Source organism: Ptychodera flava, chromosome 10 (assembly GCF_041260155.1).
Source record: "Ptychodera flava strain L36383 chromosome 10, AS_Pfla_20210202, whole genome shotgun sequence".
NCBI lineage: Eukaryota > Metazoa > Hemichordata > Enteropneusta > Ptychoderidae > Ptychodera > Ptychodera flava.
In genome coordinates, this window is record NC_091937.1 from 5,972,084 (window position 1) to 5,985,822 (window position 13,739).

Below are 13,739 nucleotides of genomic sequence, written 5' to 3' on the forward strand. Positions count from 1 at the left end.
ATTTTTTAAACAGTAAGATCAAATATCGCTGCGTGGCGGCAAATTTGTTACGATTTTCTCATGTACTGAGCCATAACTCAGACATACCGGTATTTCCACCAGTATCATTCAAAGTTGGTACAAGGACATTGACCTATTTCATACATGCTCGTCAGTTGTTTCACATCATGTAGCAGTATCATGTCAATTATTGAAGTTTCATAATTAGGTTGATATGTCAGAAATACTGCATCAAATTTCATGAAACTTTGTTCAGATGTTAAGCTCACATTGCTTTAACAGTGAAAAAGACATTTATCAGTGTCATTTTAATTAATTTGTAATTGCATATGTAATGAACTTTCCTAATTAGAGTGATATATCCACAAATACAACGTCAAATTTGATGAAACTTGATACAGATGTTGATCTCATAGTGTTGTAAATACTACATTAAACTTTATGAAATATGGTACCGGTTATCTATTAGTGTTAGGATAGAATGAAAAAATGTTTTGCAACATCCTGTCAACTAATTCCCAGTTGACTCATTTAATGACCTTTAGGATAGTGGCCTACATTGGTTTTATGTTTTTCATCACCATGGAACTCATTCTTGGCCATTGAGTGCCATCTGTATCAAAGTATTTTTATCACAGAACCTGTAATCAAAGTACCCATTAGCAAGCGGGGACTGGGTCATCAACGATGACTTGTTTACTAGTGTTTTGGGTGCTACCAAGTTGAATACATTCACCCATGTATAGTGTATATTCAATCAAGTATTTATGATAAACCCATTGTTCAGGACTTTGAGGACAAATTCAGGGAATATCTTCCGGCCATTCACCACTATTCCATGCATTTGAAGATTTTCCTAAAACATTGGGACATTTTCCTATCTTTTCGACACATGTTTAGGGTCTTAGGGGTGTAAAATCACTGATATTTAAGTTTTTTCAGTGAAAAAGTGACTCACTGGAGATAGAGTGCTTCAGAAGTCGGTACTGGTCATACATTAGGTACGTCTGAAATATGCAAATCATCATAGCTTAAGTTCAGAACAAATTAGGTTTGTTCCACAGAGCTTGAATACCATACATATTCTGGCTTTAGTTTTAGTTTTAATGTACTTGCATGATTTGTATTACCAGTAATGTTCTTTTCAATAACAGTCTTGATAATTGTCAGGGCTCGAAATTAACTTTTTACCCTGGTAGTCCACTTGGGCTACCGTTTTCTGAAGTTGGTAGCCCAGTGACAATGGCTGGTAATCCATGAATATTTTAGTTTAGGGATACTATAGTCATCCGAGTATAAGCCCCGGTTCAGAAACACAAAATAGCAGTAAAACTAGGGGCTTCAACTCGAGAAACCCCATGTTATATGTCACAAATGCTTAATTTATGCTTATTTATGTACATTTTAACACTTTCTATCTCTTTCAAAATCGGCTTATACATCCAATGAAATTGTAACTTGGGTAAACAAACACAGAAAAAAAATATTCTCATGATCTTTATGAACTGGCATGCCTTGTTACACCCGAGTCTCTCTATACAGAATGTAATACACTTATATTGATCGACAACCATAGATAAAACACAGCGAAACTCAGCCAAGCTTAACTGACACAGTGTTTTATATTACTTTTTCAAATCAAACTGATTACACAATCTCTTGATACGGAAGTGACAGTTTTGTGAAATTTCAGCATCAAAACTCCAAAGCTTGACACAAGTACGTCTTGTATGCTGCCGATCAACAGCATAGTGTAAACTGGGATTCAAAGACTGCACAGGGAAAAGCAACTCAACATTCTAGTATCAAACGCTCTGCATCTTGTAAAAACAACAACATAGCAGTGAAAATTGTAATAGTCACCAGAAAAAACTTCACAGATGAAAGGATAATTGCTTCAAACAAACGAAACTGCATGTTGACTGCATTTAGCTTGTCCCAAAGTGACGGACATCGCACGCCAAGCATTTCATGTCCCAGGCTTTGGTAGTCTGTGTGGGCTACCATTTCATGGAATTTGGTAGCCCCAGGGAAAAGTTGGTAGCCTGTGGACGCGGGACTACCGCTAATTTCGAGCCCTGATTGTTTTTAAATTTCAAAACCATGTCTTTCAGTTGCAGATATACATTGTATAAGTGCACATTGCTGTAAACAAGCAGCAATAAAGAATCACAAGCTAGGCTATTAATTGTGTAGAACCATTATTTTTACATAGAAACCCATGTTACTAGTATTTTGTACTCTTTGTCAGAGACCAAATTTTGAAGTGCATTTCTTAGACATCCATATTAATCTACATCAAAACGGACTTCAGTGAATTTTCCTAAATTACAGACAATCTAGATTTCACAGGAGTTTCATACATGAAGATACCTCTGAGCTCCAAACACCAAATAATTGCAGACAACCATTATCACTTTTTATCTCAATGAGTTTTTCTCTCACACTACAAGAATTATCCTTTCCCACAATTAATAAGTCTCAGACTGTACAAATGTACATCTAGATAGTGGCAAGGGTAGTTAAGCCGGGTAGTTAAGCTGTGTCATGGAGTCTAGAATCTCATTTGCGTCGTATCTATATCTTATGTAATATGTAAACTTTAGGTATATTTCTAGTCATGAAAACACTAGTAGTTAGTGGAAACCATCTTATGCAGATATACACAATTTACAAGATTTACAATGCATGCAAAAAGAAATGCAATGATATCAAAGAAAAAATGGGGGAAAAATAGAATTAAAATATTAGTGCATTCCAGATGACATTAAACAGAGATAATTGTTTCAACAGATTCCAAATTCAATTGAAATGAAAGGTTTGCGAAGTGTAACTTTAGATGTACCACAGGCAAGTTAAAGTAGAAAGATGTGTACTACATTAAGGGGTATAATACTTTCAAAGGGGTAGTCTTCAATCCCTGGTTCTTGCATTAGTTGTTGACATCGACTGTTTATGTGAATTTAGTTCTTTGTTCTCCTTTGAATTTTTGCACAATTTGTCAATTTTTTTCCGATGTATTAAAAGCTGCCCCTTTAAGATTAGTGTACATTAGAATAGAATAATTTATCTCCGTAAAATTACAAGAAATCCATAGAAATACATCCTCAAAAGGCGCAAAATTTTGTTGATGTGTATAATACTGATACAAAAAATGTTTTTTTTTGAACAAATGCGTTTCCTTTTTGTAAAACGCACAACTTTCTTGCGTCGACCACCGAGCCTCGACCACCATGAAGGCATCTCGTTCGCTAGCTGAGAGAGCGCCGCCTAGAGAGCGAGGACAATGGAATTAAATGCCCAAACCACATCGAGGCTCACAAGCTCAGTATTCGTCCAAGATGGCGGCTAACGAAGAGGTTGAAGTGATGGAAGAGGCAGAAGAAGGCACCACGAATGAAGACTCTAGCGACGAAAACGGTTATTCTGACGACGACAACATCTACGAAGTGGATAGAATCGTTGGCATGATGATGCACGACGTTAGTAATTTTAAGTTTTCGATTTTCAACCTAATTGTACAAGCTCATGAATATAGTTTAATTTTTGACAATCTCTCCAACTTCCAATCAAGTCCAAGCATAGAGATAGCCACAAGCATGACATGCTCGAAGTACCATAATTTTATCCGGCGCTGAGCTGCAAAGCCGAGTCGGAACGATATTATATGGGATTCGCAACCACAGGCGCCTCATGTAGTGCCACGCTGGCGAACAAATGCAGCGTTAGAGAGGTAGAGGCGCCAGTACTTGCCGCTGAAATCTTACGGATAAACTGTGCTAATTGATGGTACCTCCAAGCTGTAATAACAAATCACAGCAACTGAGTCACTCAGACTTCGTCCTGTCATATCACCACACTCTCACAAACAAATAAAATAGGGACAAATAAAACATTTCGAATGGTACTAATCGATCTGTGTACTGACTAAAGAGGGACTGAGTCGCTCGGTTTTTACGGTTTCCCTGCTAGTGCTACTTAAAGTCGTCCCTCCTCTTCAGAAATTCACCTCCAACCTCTACGCATACAGTAAAATTATATTTTTCATGCGTCACTCTGTTGTCAGAGAAAAGTTTGTTCTGTCGAGGTTTGCAGTTTATGAGAGTAGCTATTCTTTTTTATCGTAAACATTTCTGCAAGAGTCTGGACTTCTAGGTAGTCGGTGGCACTTGTGTGAGGGTCGGGGATAGTAGAGACTGCCAGGCCAGGGGACCCCAAAGAAAAACTCGTTTTGTTGTACCAAAAGCTGTGTGTTCCCTAATCCGCATTATGTATATCTCTGCTGGATATTAGAAATTATGTTACTGCTCTCTTCACCAGTTGTCTGCTTTGAGTATTCTTCTGCCTGTATGCTTTGGTAACTTTCATTCACAATATTTATGCAATCTTACTGATGTCACACAGTTTACAAGTAAACTGACAAAAACAAATTACAGGGACTTTGTCCCTCAATTACATGGCATAACATCGTTTCTAAAAGAAATACCTGTAAAGGCAAATTTGAAAGTGTTTCTTTGGATGGTAGACTAGTATTTACATCAACTTTCATTGTTGTTTTTGCGGCCATTCCACCAATTTTATGGCTAAAATTAGAAGCCTTTTCCGCACACTCTGCGATTGGAAAATTGCCTTTAAAAGATATGTTGACTCTGACAGTCCTTGCAGATGATATTTCATGTTGTACAGTATATGCGTACTGTCTACAGTACAGAGATCAGCCACAGTGCAGCTGGCTACATTACTGTTTATGTACATGCTGATGTTCCAATAAGAAAATTGTTTGCAGAAGAAATAAAAGTTACTGCAGCAGAGTTGAAGTCACTTTGGTCAAAAATACAATGTACCACATGTAAATATTCTGTGGTACATCTGTGTTGAAGTTTAGTCCTTCATGTCATATTAGTCCAACCTCACCACCCATTAGCTGTAAAGATCAATCAGTTCATTTACATATAAGGTCCCCATCAATACTGACAGGATCAGCCGGGGACACAGTATTGTTGTTGTTGTATGTCCTGTTTTACCCTTTCCTTTCCGTATCTTTGATGTATCACCAATCAAAGTTTCAAGAATGCTTGATATTACAAATATGTAACAATATGCATGAAATGATTGCCTGAAAGAACAGCTTCATTTCTAAACAATAAATAATGTTTGTTTTGTAGCCCAAGACTGACACTCACCCATGTGACATGAACAAAAAGACAACTGATACACTAGACACTAGACAGTTTCAGCTCATTTCATGATGCATACACACCTAAATGAAAAGTTAAATGGAAAACCAGAAACTTGAGAATAAATAATTGCACGCAAACTGGCCTTATAGCAAAAATGGTTTTCTTTTTCATTTATGTTTGTTTGTTTATTGAGAACAACATTATTCATGCATTAATTCAAAGGGGAAAGACAGGAAAATAACACCACATTAACTTAAAAGTAAAAGCAGTGCCATTATCTATAAAAGTGTGTGGTTTAAGTCAGTATACTGCCCCCTGCCCATCTTGTTAGTCTGCAGAAAGGCAGTTTTCTACATTCCACAACTTTCATAAGTGTGATTCATTTGGATTTGTCAATGTCTATTTTGTAGTACATGGTAACGTGAACTTTCCAATAACACTGATAGCAAGATTGGCAGTTGATATCATGGAAATGAACATGGAATGTAGCAGCTGCAAATGAAATGGAACAATTTAATTACCAATTAGATGAATTATCGGTATGATAAAATTGAAAGCTATAATTAATTGTGTTAGATTATTCCATCTACTACAATCCAATCCTTTGTCCTGGTCATGTGTATTCGGATCTTTTCCAAAAGTTTTGTTTTTACTCGTAGAATTCCTTGTGATAATGCCCTGTTGGACTGATCTGTAAGAACAGAAAACAAATGATCACATTTCTAATATCTATTGAAGAAAAAAAATAAACGGTCTTATCTCAGTTGGTTCTTGTAAGTCTTTTCACATTCCTGGATGAACATATAGCTATTTCATAGTATTTGTTGACCTTCAGAGTGGCCTTGGGAACATAAGCATAGAGATCAAAAGTATAGAGTTTCAAGAGAAATGTAGGGCTTGGCCTTACAGAATAGGGTCAATGACCTCAAGTTAGAATAGCTTGTAGTATGCTTTGTTGGAAGATATAACAAGCCGGTAACAAAATACATTGTATATATTTACTGAAGGAGATGATGCAGTGTAATTTGTCAAGGTCAGTCAATAGGGCTTCCTGGTCATTTTGTCTGCCTGTAACAAAAGACCTTTTCCTACTCTACAATGTTATGAATATTTACAGCATCAGTGCTCCAAAAATGGTGATTTCAATGAAGTGATGCTTGAACTGAATATTCACTCTGCAAACAGGCATCTTTGTCAAATTTTCCCACGTACATTGGTCGAGTTCAGTTTGAATTATTTATTCAAAGTGTCCTCTGAATCCTGGTATAATCTTTGGTAAGGCCTTTGTAATTTTCTTTAGGGTCTATGGTATATGTAATTGAATTAGCTGAGTAAGAAAGTAGCCAGTGTTTAGTTTTGTGAGTTTTGCCCTACAATAAGTAAACTTAGAAAAACTTGACTTTATACAAGAAACGATATGAATTAAATTAGTTACTAATCGAAACAATACAGAAAAGTATTTTTAAAAAGAAAATAAGGGTGTCGTGTAAGAGGACATTGTCAGAATAGGAGAAAAATAATGCAATATATTCATCTTAATTAATGTTGGATGATATTAATTTATCCTTAGTGTAGTGTAAGATAATCAGGTAACAAAATAATAATGACTTATTATCAGTGAAGAGTATTCATTGGTCTAACATTGCTCATAATGTATCTTTGTACAGTCATTTCCTGACCAGCTGGCATTCAGTAACTGAAATTTCCTAAACAAAGAACATGCAGATATGTTGAAAGACATTTAGGAATCTATATTGTGAATTACCTGTACATTGTGCTACACAATTACAATCTAGCAACACATTTATATTTTAACAATTCCATTTCAAAGGAAAACAAAAGACAGAAACACTTTTCAATCTTCTTAACATCTTAGTTAATCCTTGAGCCATTGCCTTTTTAAACCAAGGTTTAAATGCACAAGTCTTTGATCACTAGATCATGAAGTCAGAGCTTCATTTAAAACAAAATATGACAATACACAAGCATGCCCATTGTTATTTATAATTGTTTTATGATTGATAGCTTGCCCACAGCATGCAGTGAGCAAAAACTATACAATTATGAAATATTCAAGTATAGTCATGAAAAGTGTGATAATATTTTTAGGCATATTATTTAAGCACTGTAATTTTTCCCACCAAAATTTTAGTGCAACATTTTACCAATTTTTATAAATTTTGTGTGAGTCTTTAAATAATTTTGAACGAAATGAACATCATACTTTATCGGCTCCAGTTTTTACTTCGGTAAAAATCTGAAAAATTTATAAAGGTGATAAAAATTGACTTTGGCGCACAAAGGGTTAAACAGCTGTGAAAGTAGATTTCTCAGGATTCTTCACAATGGTAAATAGCAAATCAAACCAGTGTAGGCCAGTCTCTCATTTACCTATGATATTTTCTCCCACAACAACATATTGAAATATTTTAGCGTACAATGGCATTTAGACATTCAAGCCATATGCATATGCTTTGAAAACATATTTTAATTTTCTTTGAAGCATAAAAACACTTTCAATATTCAAATTGCTGGTGTTGACAAGTTGAATAGAGTCCATTAGACATGGTCTACTGACAACATGAATATAATGGCAAAAAGTACAGAAGCAGAACTGAATTTGTTTTTTAAATTTTCATGTAACAAAAAGTTCTTTTTATTCCTGATGGATTGAGACACGACTGATTTAAACATTGTGATGAACTTATTATATTATATTACTACAGTCCATTTGCTGTAAATTTTATGTACTGGTATTGTCCACTATTATTGTGCCTTTTATAAAATAAAATTTCATATTCCACTCTTAAAATTACTATGAAATTCCTCAGTTCATAATGTATACACCATTTGTATGTGTGTGATACCTAGTGTTATTTCTGACAATAGGTTAAACCTGGAATTAAAATGGACAAATGAAACCACGTGCACAAAATGCACACAGAAATGCGTGTGTTTCCATAGGCGCTTGTACACATGAGTTTGTTTGTACCTCCATCACCTGATCCTTTGGGTGTACTGAGTCTGGGAGTAGAACCATTAAATTGTAGTTTTGGCTGTTGTTCATGTGTCTACAATGCATGTTGTACACAAGGCATTGTGGATGCAAGACTGATACTTTGTCCTTTGAAATACTGGTACTTACGGTAATGGGAGAAGAAACAGAAAAGTAGTTAATCTACAGAACACAGAATAATGCAAGTACTGTAAAGAATTACAGCTATTGTCCCTCAATGCAAAAGTTCAGGCTGTCTTTATGAATCAGTTAATTTGAGTTAATTTTAGGTACTAATGAAATCATTGATATTGGTCATAGATGTGAAGCATATTGTTCAATACCAATTGAACAATGCCAACAAAAAGAAGAGACTATGTTAACAATAACATAATTTGTGTCATCTTCCAGACATACCTATGTGCAAATGGATAGTTATTCTAACAAACTGCAACCACAATGAATGGTAAAGCAAGGTTCCATGACAATTTCATACCTTGTGTTATCAATATGTATACCTTAATTCCACGAGTGATTGGCTTGATTGTGAATAATGTACAGCAGACTATCACAGTTACAGTATGTAACTATGTACCTTGACTTTTATATTAAATTTGAATAACTTGACCTGTAAAAGGCCAAAGGAAAGTTTTTGGCAAATTTTAATTTTTCCTTGTAAAAATTCATGGTTATGAGCATGCACTGGAATTGTCACAAGTTGTAACCAAAGTGTAGCCCAGATCTGTCAATTTTTGAGCTTTTGAACGTTTGTGTACATAGGGAAAGAGAAGGGGCTTTGGTTTCTGATGTCACTTTGGCATTTCACACTTTGGCCATGATGTTGTATTTATTTTTAGTTTTCAGCAACTGTCAATGTTGATAATAATGTAATGGACAGGAACAATAGTCATGAGTAGTAATTATTTATCTCTGAACAAAAAGCGAAAAATCTAAGTCTTGATTTCTACAAATATTATTCTGTAAATTGTTGGACTGTATACCTTTTGAAGCTTCAAAGGTTAATAGCAGTACTTAAATAATACCACATAGTTCCACACCATATTTATACATGGAGAATTGAAAGTTGACTCTTATCTTTTACAAAACAGGGCAAAATGTTATTCAAAGTGCGATGGCAGAATTATGGACCAGAGGAAGACACATGGGAGCCCAGAGACAATCTATTGTCATGTGAAGATCTCATAGAGGAGTATATTGAAAAACAGAAAGCTAGAAAGAGAAAGCCAAGACAGACGTCACAAACTAGGCTGAAGAAGGTAATTGTGCATTTTATAGCATTTATAATGCCATTTTCCTGGTTCAGATCCTATACATGTGATCATAGCAGACCAATGGTGCAGGAAATATCATTCAGCAGTTTGCACAGCCCCGGGCACAGCCCAACAAAGCCTTCTATATAAATCAAAACATCCAAATGTATACATGATAGTGATACCCTCTTATAACCCACTCCCCCTTCCCAACTTAATGTTGCTGTAATACTTAGATTTGCTGATTTTATGGTAGTTGAGTGTTATCCTACTAGTGTTATCATTGTGATTCAATGTGTGACAATTGTGTGCTGCCCTCTAGTGGCCACACTGCAACTTGTCAAGTATTAAACAGATTTTAATAATTTGGATTAATATTTATGTAGTCTCAATTAAGTCTTTCAATTTTATACACTCAATATGCAAATTTCCCAGATTATGAAAGATTGAATATTTAATGCAAAGGCTTGTTTTTGCAATGTGAAAATTTACTTCCCACTGCAAAGTAGGAAGCTGCTGTCAATTTGCTCTGAAGCTCTAAGGTGTAAAGGAAATTAATATAGGAGATGAACTATTCCTGTACTTTTACCTTATTAAAAGTAATGAAAAGTTAAAATCTGTTTTCCAAATCTTTGAAAAGTAATGTTAATTTCTAGCTTCCAAAAATTTCAAATGAAGAACCAAGAGGCCAAATCCCTGGTTTCTCATCTTCAAATTTGTTCAAAAGAAAATTGAACTTTTCTATTTGAAATCTCTAAGTCTAATGAATGGCAATGCAGTGTTTTTGCTGATGACAGAACTCTCAACTGTTTCAGTTCAGATCACTTGTCTGTACCTGTGTTCCCTTGTCAGCAAAACCTATTTAAACAATTTATTTCCAATAACCCTTGAGGCCACCATTATAGTAGAATAACTCTGCATTGTTGAACAGATTCCAGCTTTACAATTCATTGTAGTATGACCTCCTATACTGTGATGACATTTGACCTCATTGAAGTAGGTCAACATCTGAACTTTTCAACCCATTTGATTCAAAACTAATGAAGAATCTTTCCTAATTTTCTTTCTTTACACACTCACTGACGACTGTACCAAGTAAATGTCTATTAAAACTCATACCCTGCCAAGGTCAAATGTCACATCAGGTCAAGATGGATATTGTTGCTATACATCTTTTATCATGTTTATATAAATATATGGTTACAACAAATGTATGTACAGGAAGTCTATACAAAAATATAGCTAGTCTGACACTTCAAGGATACCCAAGCATGTACTTATAGATACACTACAGTGTCAAAACACACACACCAGTATATATAAAGCCTTTGATCAGGAAGTACACAAGGAAGGTTACAAACTATTTCATCCTAATCCTACTAGACAGTATCACTTCCCCATGTGCCAAGTCAGTAAATGCAGTATTGTGCAAAATCTACATGTGTTTCAACTACTTGGCATGGTATGCTGTAGCAGGTTGCAACAAGATCCATCTCTGCTTTGTCAGAACTTGTCTGAATGCTTTCTATAAATTTAGTAATCATTAGTAAATCTAGTCTCTATCATACTGATATTGGCTTCTTGGCAAAATAGCCAAATGGCAATTTCACTGACAAGGATAAAATGGAAAATTATCGTGTTCAATAGCTCTATCATGTTCTGTAGAAACTTATTGCACAATTGATGGTTTCATCATGTAGAAAATTATTGCCTTTGATAGTATCATCATGATATGATTTGCTGATCTTGTACGGAAGGAATGGTGGTCTTTTTAAATTCTGAATGTTAACACCACCTCACCATTTTTGCTCATTGGTCAAGAGAGTGAAAAAATATGGGATGTGATCTGTTATTGTGTGATTAAGTTTATGGTGGCAAATGACAGTTCTGTTAACATTTACATCAGCAGAGAGGTCAAAACAATTTTCTCAATGAATGTTATTTGGATTTCACTTCTCATATCAAACATCCTATGTTCCATGAAAGACACTCATAACAGACACGTAATTTCAAGAATATTCTTAAAATTGAGAGACAGTAAATTGTGGCTTTTTGGTTTTGAAATGTGGACTATGAAGCATTAATCAAGGTTAAATGAGACAAATTTGTATACATTGAGTTATAAATAGATCTTTCTCCAGGGTTATTAATATTCAAAAGGTAAAATTCGTCAGTATGAGTTGCAAAAGATTTTTAATCTGATGTTTGATTCAGTCTAGTAGTACATGATTGTCAGTAGAGCTCTATCCACTGTAACTTTTGATGAAGTTTCCATTATTTTGATTCTATTTGTAAACCAGGGTTCCTTTGTCTGCGCTTAAATCATGTCTAAATGTTGTGTTCAGTATGATAACAGAGGATTTATTCGTCCATAGATGATAAGAAAAGAGGATGGTCTGTGATTTGTCTATCGTCCAGTGTTTATTGTTTATGAATGAATATATTTCAACAGTAACATTACTCAAACGTGCAAATTGTCAGTTACGCCTGTAGCCATCCAAATTTAGAAAAAGTGTTGTAATCTAAGATCTGATGATCATTGAAAGGCTCTAGTAACTGTGACGTTTGACAATTTTTTTCAGTGTTTGTTGCATGTAGGTCTACTTCCAACTCCATGTTGAAATACCCCAATACTCAGCTGGTTGACATTGATATTATAATATTGTGCATGTCCTGCATTGTCAGTGTTGATGGGAAAAAACTAACTAAACAGGACTGGACGTTTTGATGAAAGCTAGGGTTGAAGCAATCATATCAAACCACATACTGAATCAATAAATATTTTAACAGTAACTCCTAGACCTGAAGAGCCATTTTGTCTCCAGAAAGAAATTTGAAGTAAGCTTTTAGGTGTTCCTGCCATCTTGTGAGCAGGTTTTTTCAAGGCTATATGCTCCTATCTTTACCTGAGAATGATGGGTTCACAAGGAAAACATTGAGTGTATTGTGTAAAACACAAGTAGGTTATAACCATAGGCTACCTTCCTCAGACTCGTAAGTCATAGCTGTATTTCAGCCAATGATGTACACGGAACATATATATGTCAGGGTCAAAGGTTAACTACCTCAGGCTACCAAGTCTTTGTATTTACGAACGTAAAGTTGGCGTCATCCTCATCCTCAGCCTCAGCCTCAGGTGACCTTTCTAGCTGACGCTGAAAATGACGCTACTCAGCGTCAGCTTCAGCGTCGTATCCGAAGATTGCCGAAGTTACGCTACCCGATGACGGATAAATGATAAAATTCGCCCATAACTTAAGAAAATAACAACTCCATTCTTTCTCAACTTTCTTTTGAATCGTAAAACTGGTTCGCAGGTAATATTTTATCGTTAGAATATCTCATATAGACTAGTTTTTTGGAAATGTTCGTAATTTTCAGTCCATGGATCCGCGGATGTGTTTGTTGGTATCCTCTCAACTCTTGCGTTAAGATTTTCCAAAAATTGGTGCAAAAAAGGTATACATGGTCCGAAATGTGTAAAAATCGCCACCATGAGAGGCGATATGAAAGCCCTAATTATTCAGAGGACATATAAAACAATTAACTTGTATAACTATGACTTGAGGCCTGAAAAGTCAATGTATTAAACATACAACCTTTGAACTTTAAGGAAATTGAGGGCTAAGAATGTTGCGTTGTAACTACATCGTGAGAAACGGATATTAAGAGGAGAGGTTACTAAATATTATGAAATACAAACCCCACTGTGTTTTGATTAACATTTTCAGTGATATGAAACTTGGAGCACATTTTTAAAGTCATTTTTACACATCATTCCATCAGAAGCATTCGGGAATAATCAGATCTGACGCCGGTGAAGCTGACGCTGTAGCGTCATCCTCATCCTCATTTTCGCGTGACCCCTGAGGATGAGGATGAGGATGAGTATGACGCCAACTTTACGCTCGTCTTTGTATAGCACACAACACATTCAGGCCAGGGTCAAAGGTTAACTACCTCAGGCTACCAGGTCTGTATAGCACACAACACATTCAGGCCAGGGTCAAAGGTTAACTACCTCAGGCTACCAAGTCTTTGTATAGCACACAACACATTCAGGCCAGGGTCAAAGGTTAACTACCTCAGGCTACCAAGTCTTTGTATAGCACACAACACATTCAGGTCAGGGTCAAAGGTTAACTACCTCAGGCTACCAGGTCTGTATAGCACACAACATATATATGTCAGGGTCAAAGGTTAACTACCTCAGGCTACCAAGTCTTTGTATAGCACACAACACATTCAGGCCAGGGTCAAAGGTTAACTACCTCAGGCTACCAAGTCTGTATA

General features: G+C 35.6%; 1 protein-coding gene across 1 annotated transcript in view; it reads left to right on the top strand.

The window, feature by feature from the left end:
• Positions 1 to 3,303: 3,303 nt before the first annotated feature.
• The window catches only part of LOC139141853 (M-phase phosphoprotein 8-like), a 42,326-nt gene continuing 31,890 nt past the window's right edge, over positions 3,304 to 13,739 (top strand). The window contains 2 exon segments of the mRNA XM_070711593.1: positions 3,304 to 3,482; positions 9,285 to 9,452. Coding sequence (XP_070567694.1) covers positions 3,342 to 3,482; positions 9,285 to 9,452 — 309 coding nt within the window. The 5' untranslated portion in view covers positions 3,304 to 3,341.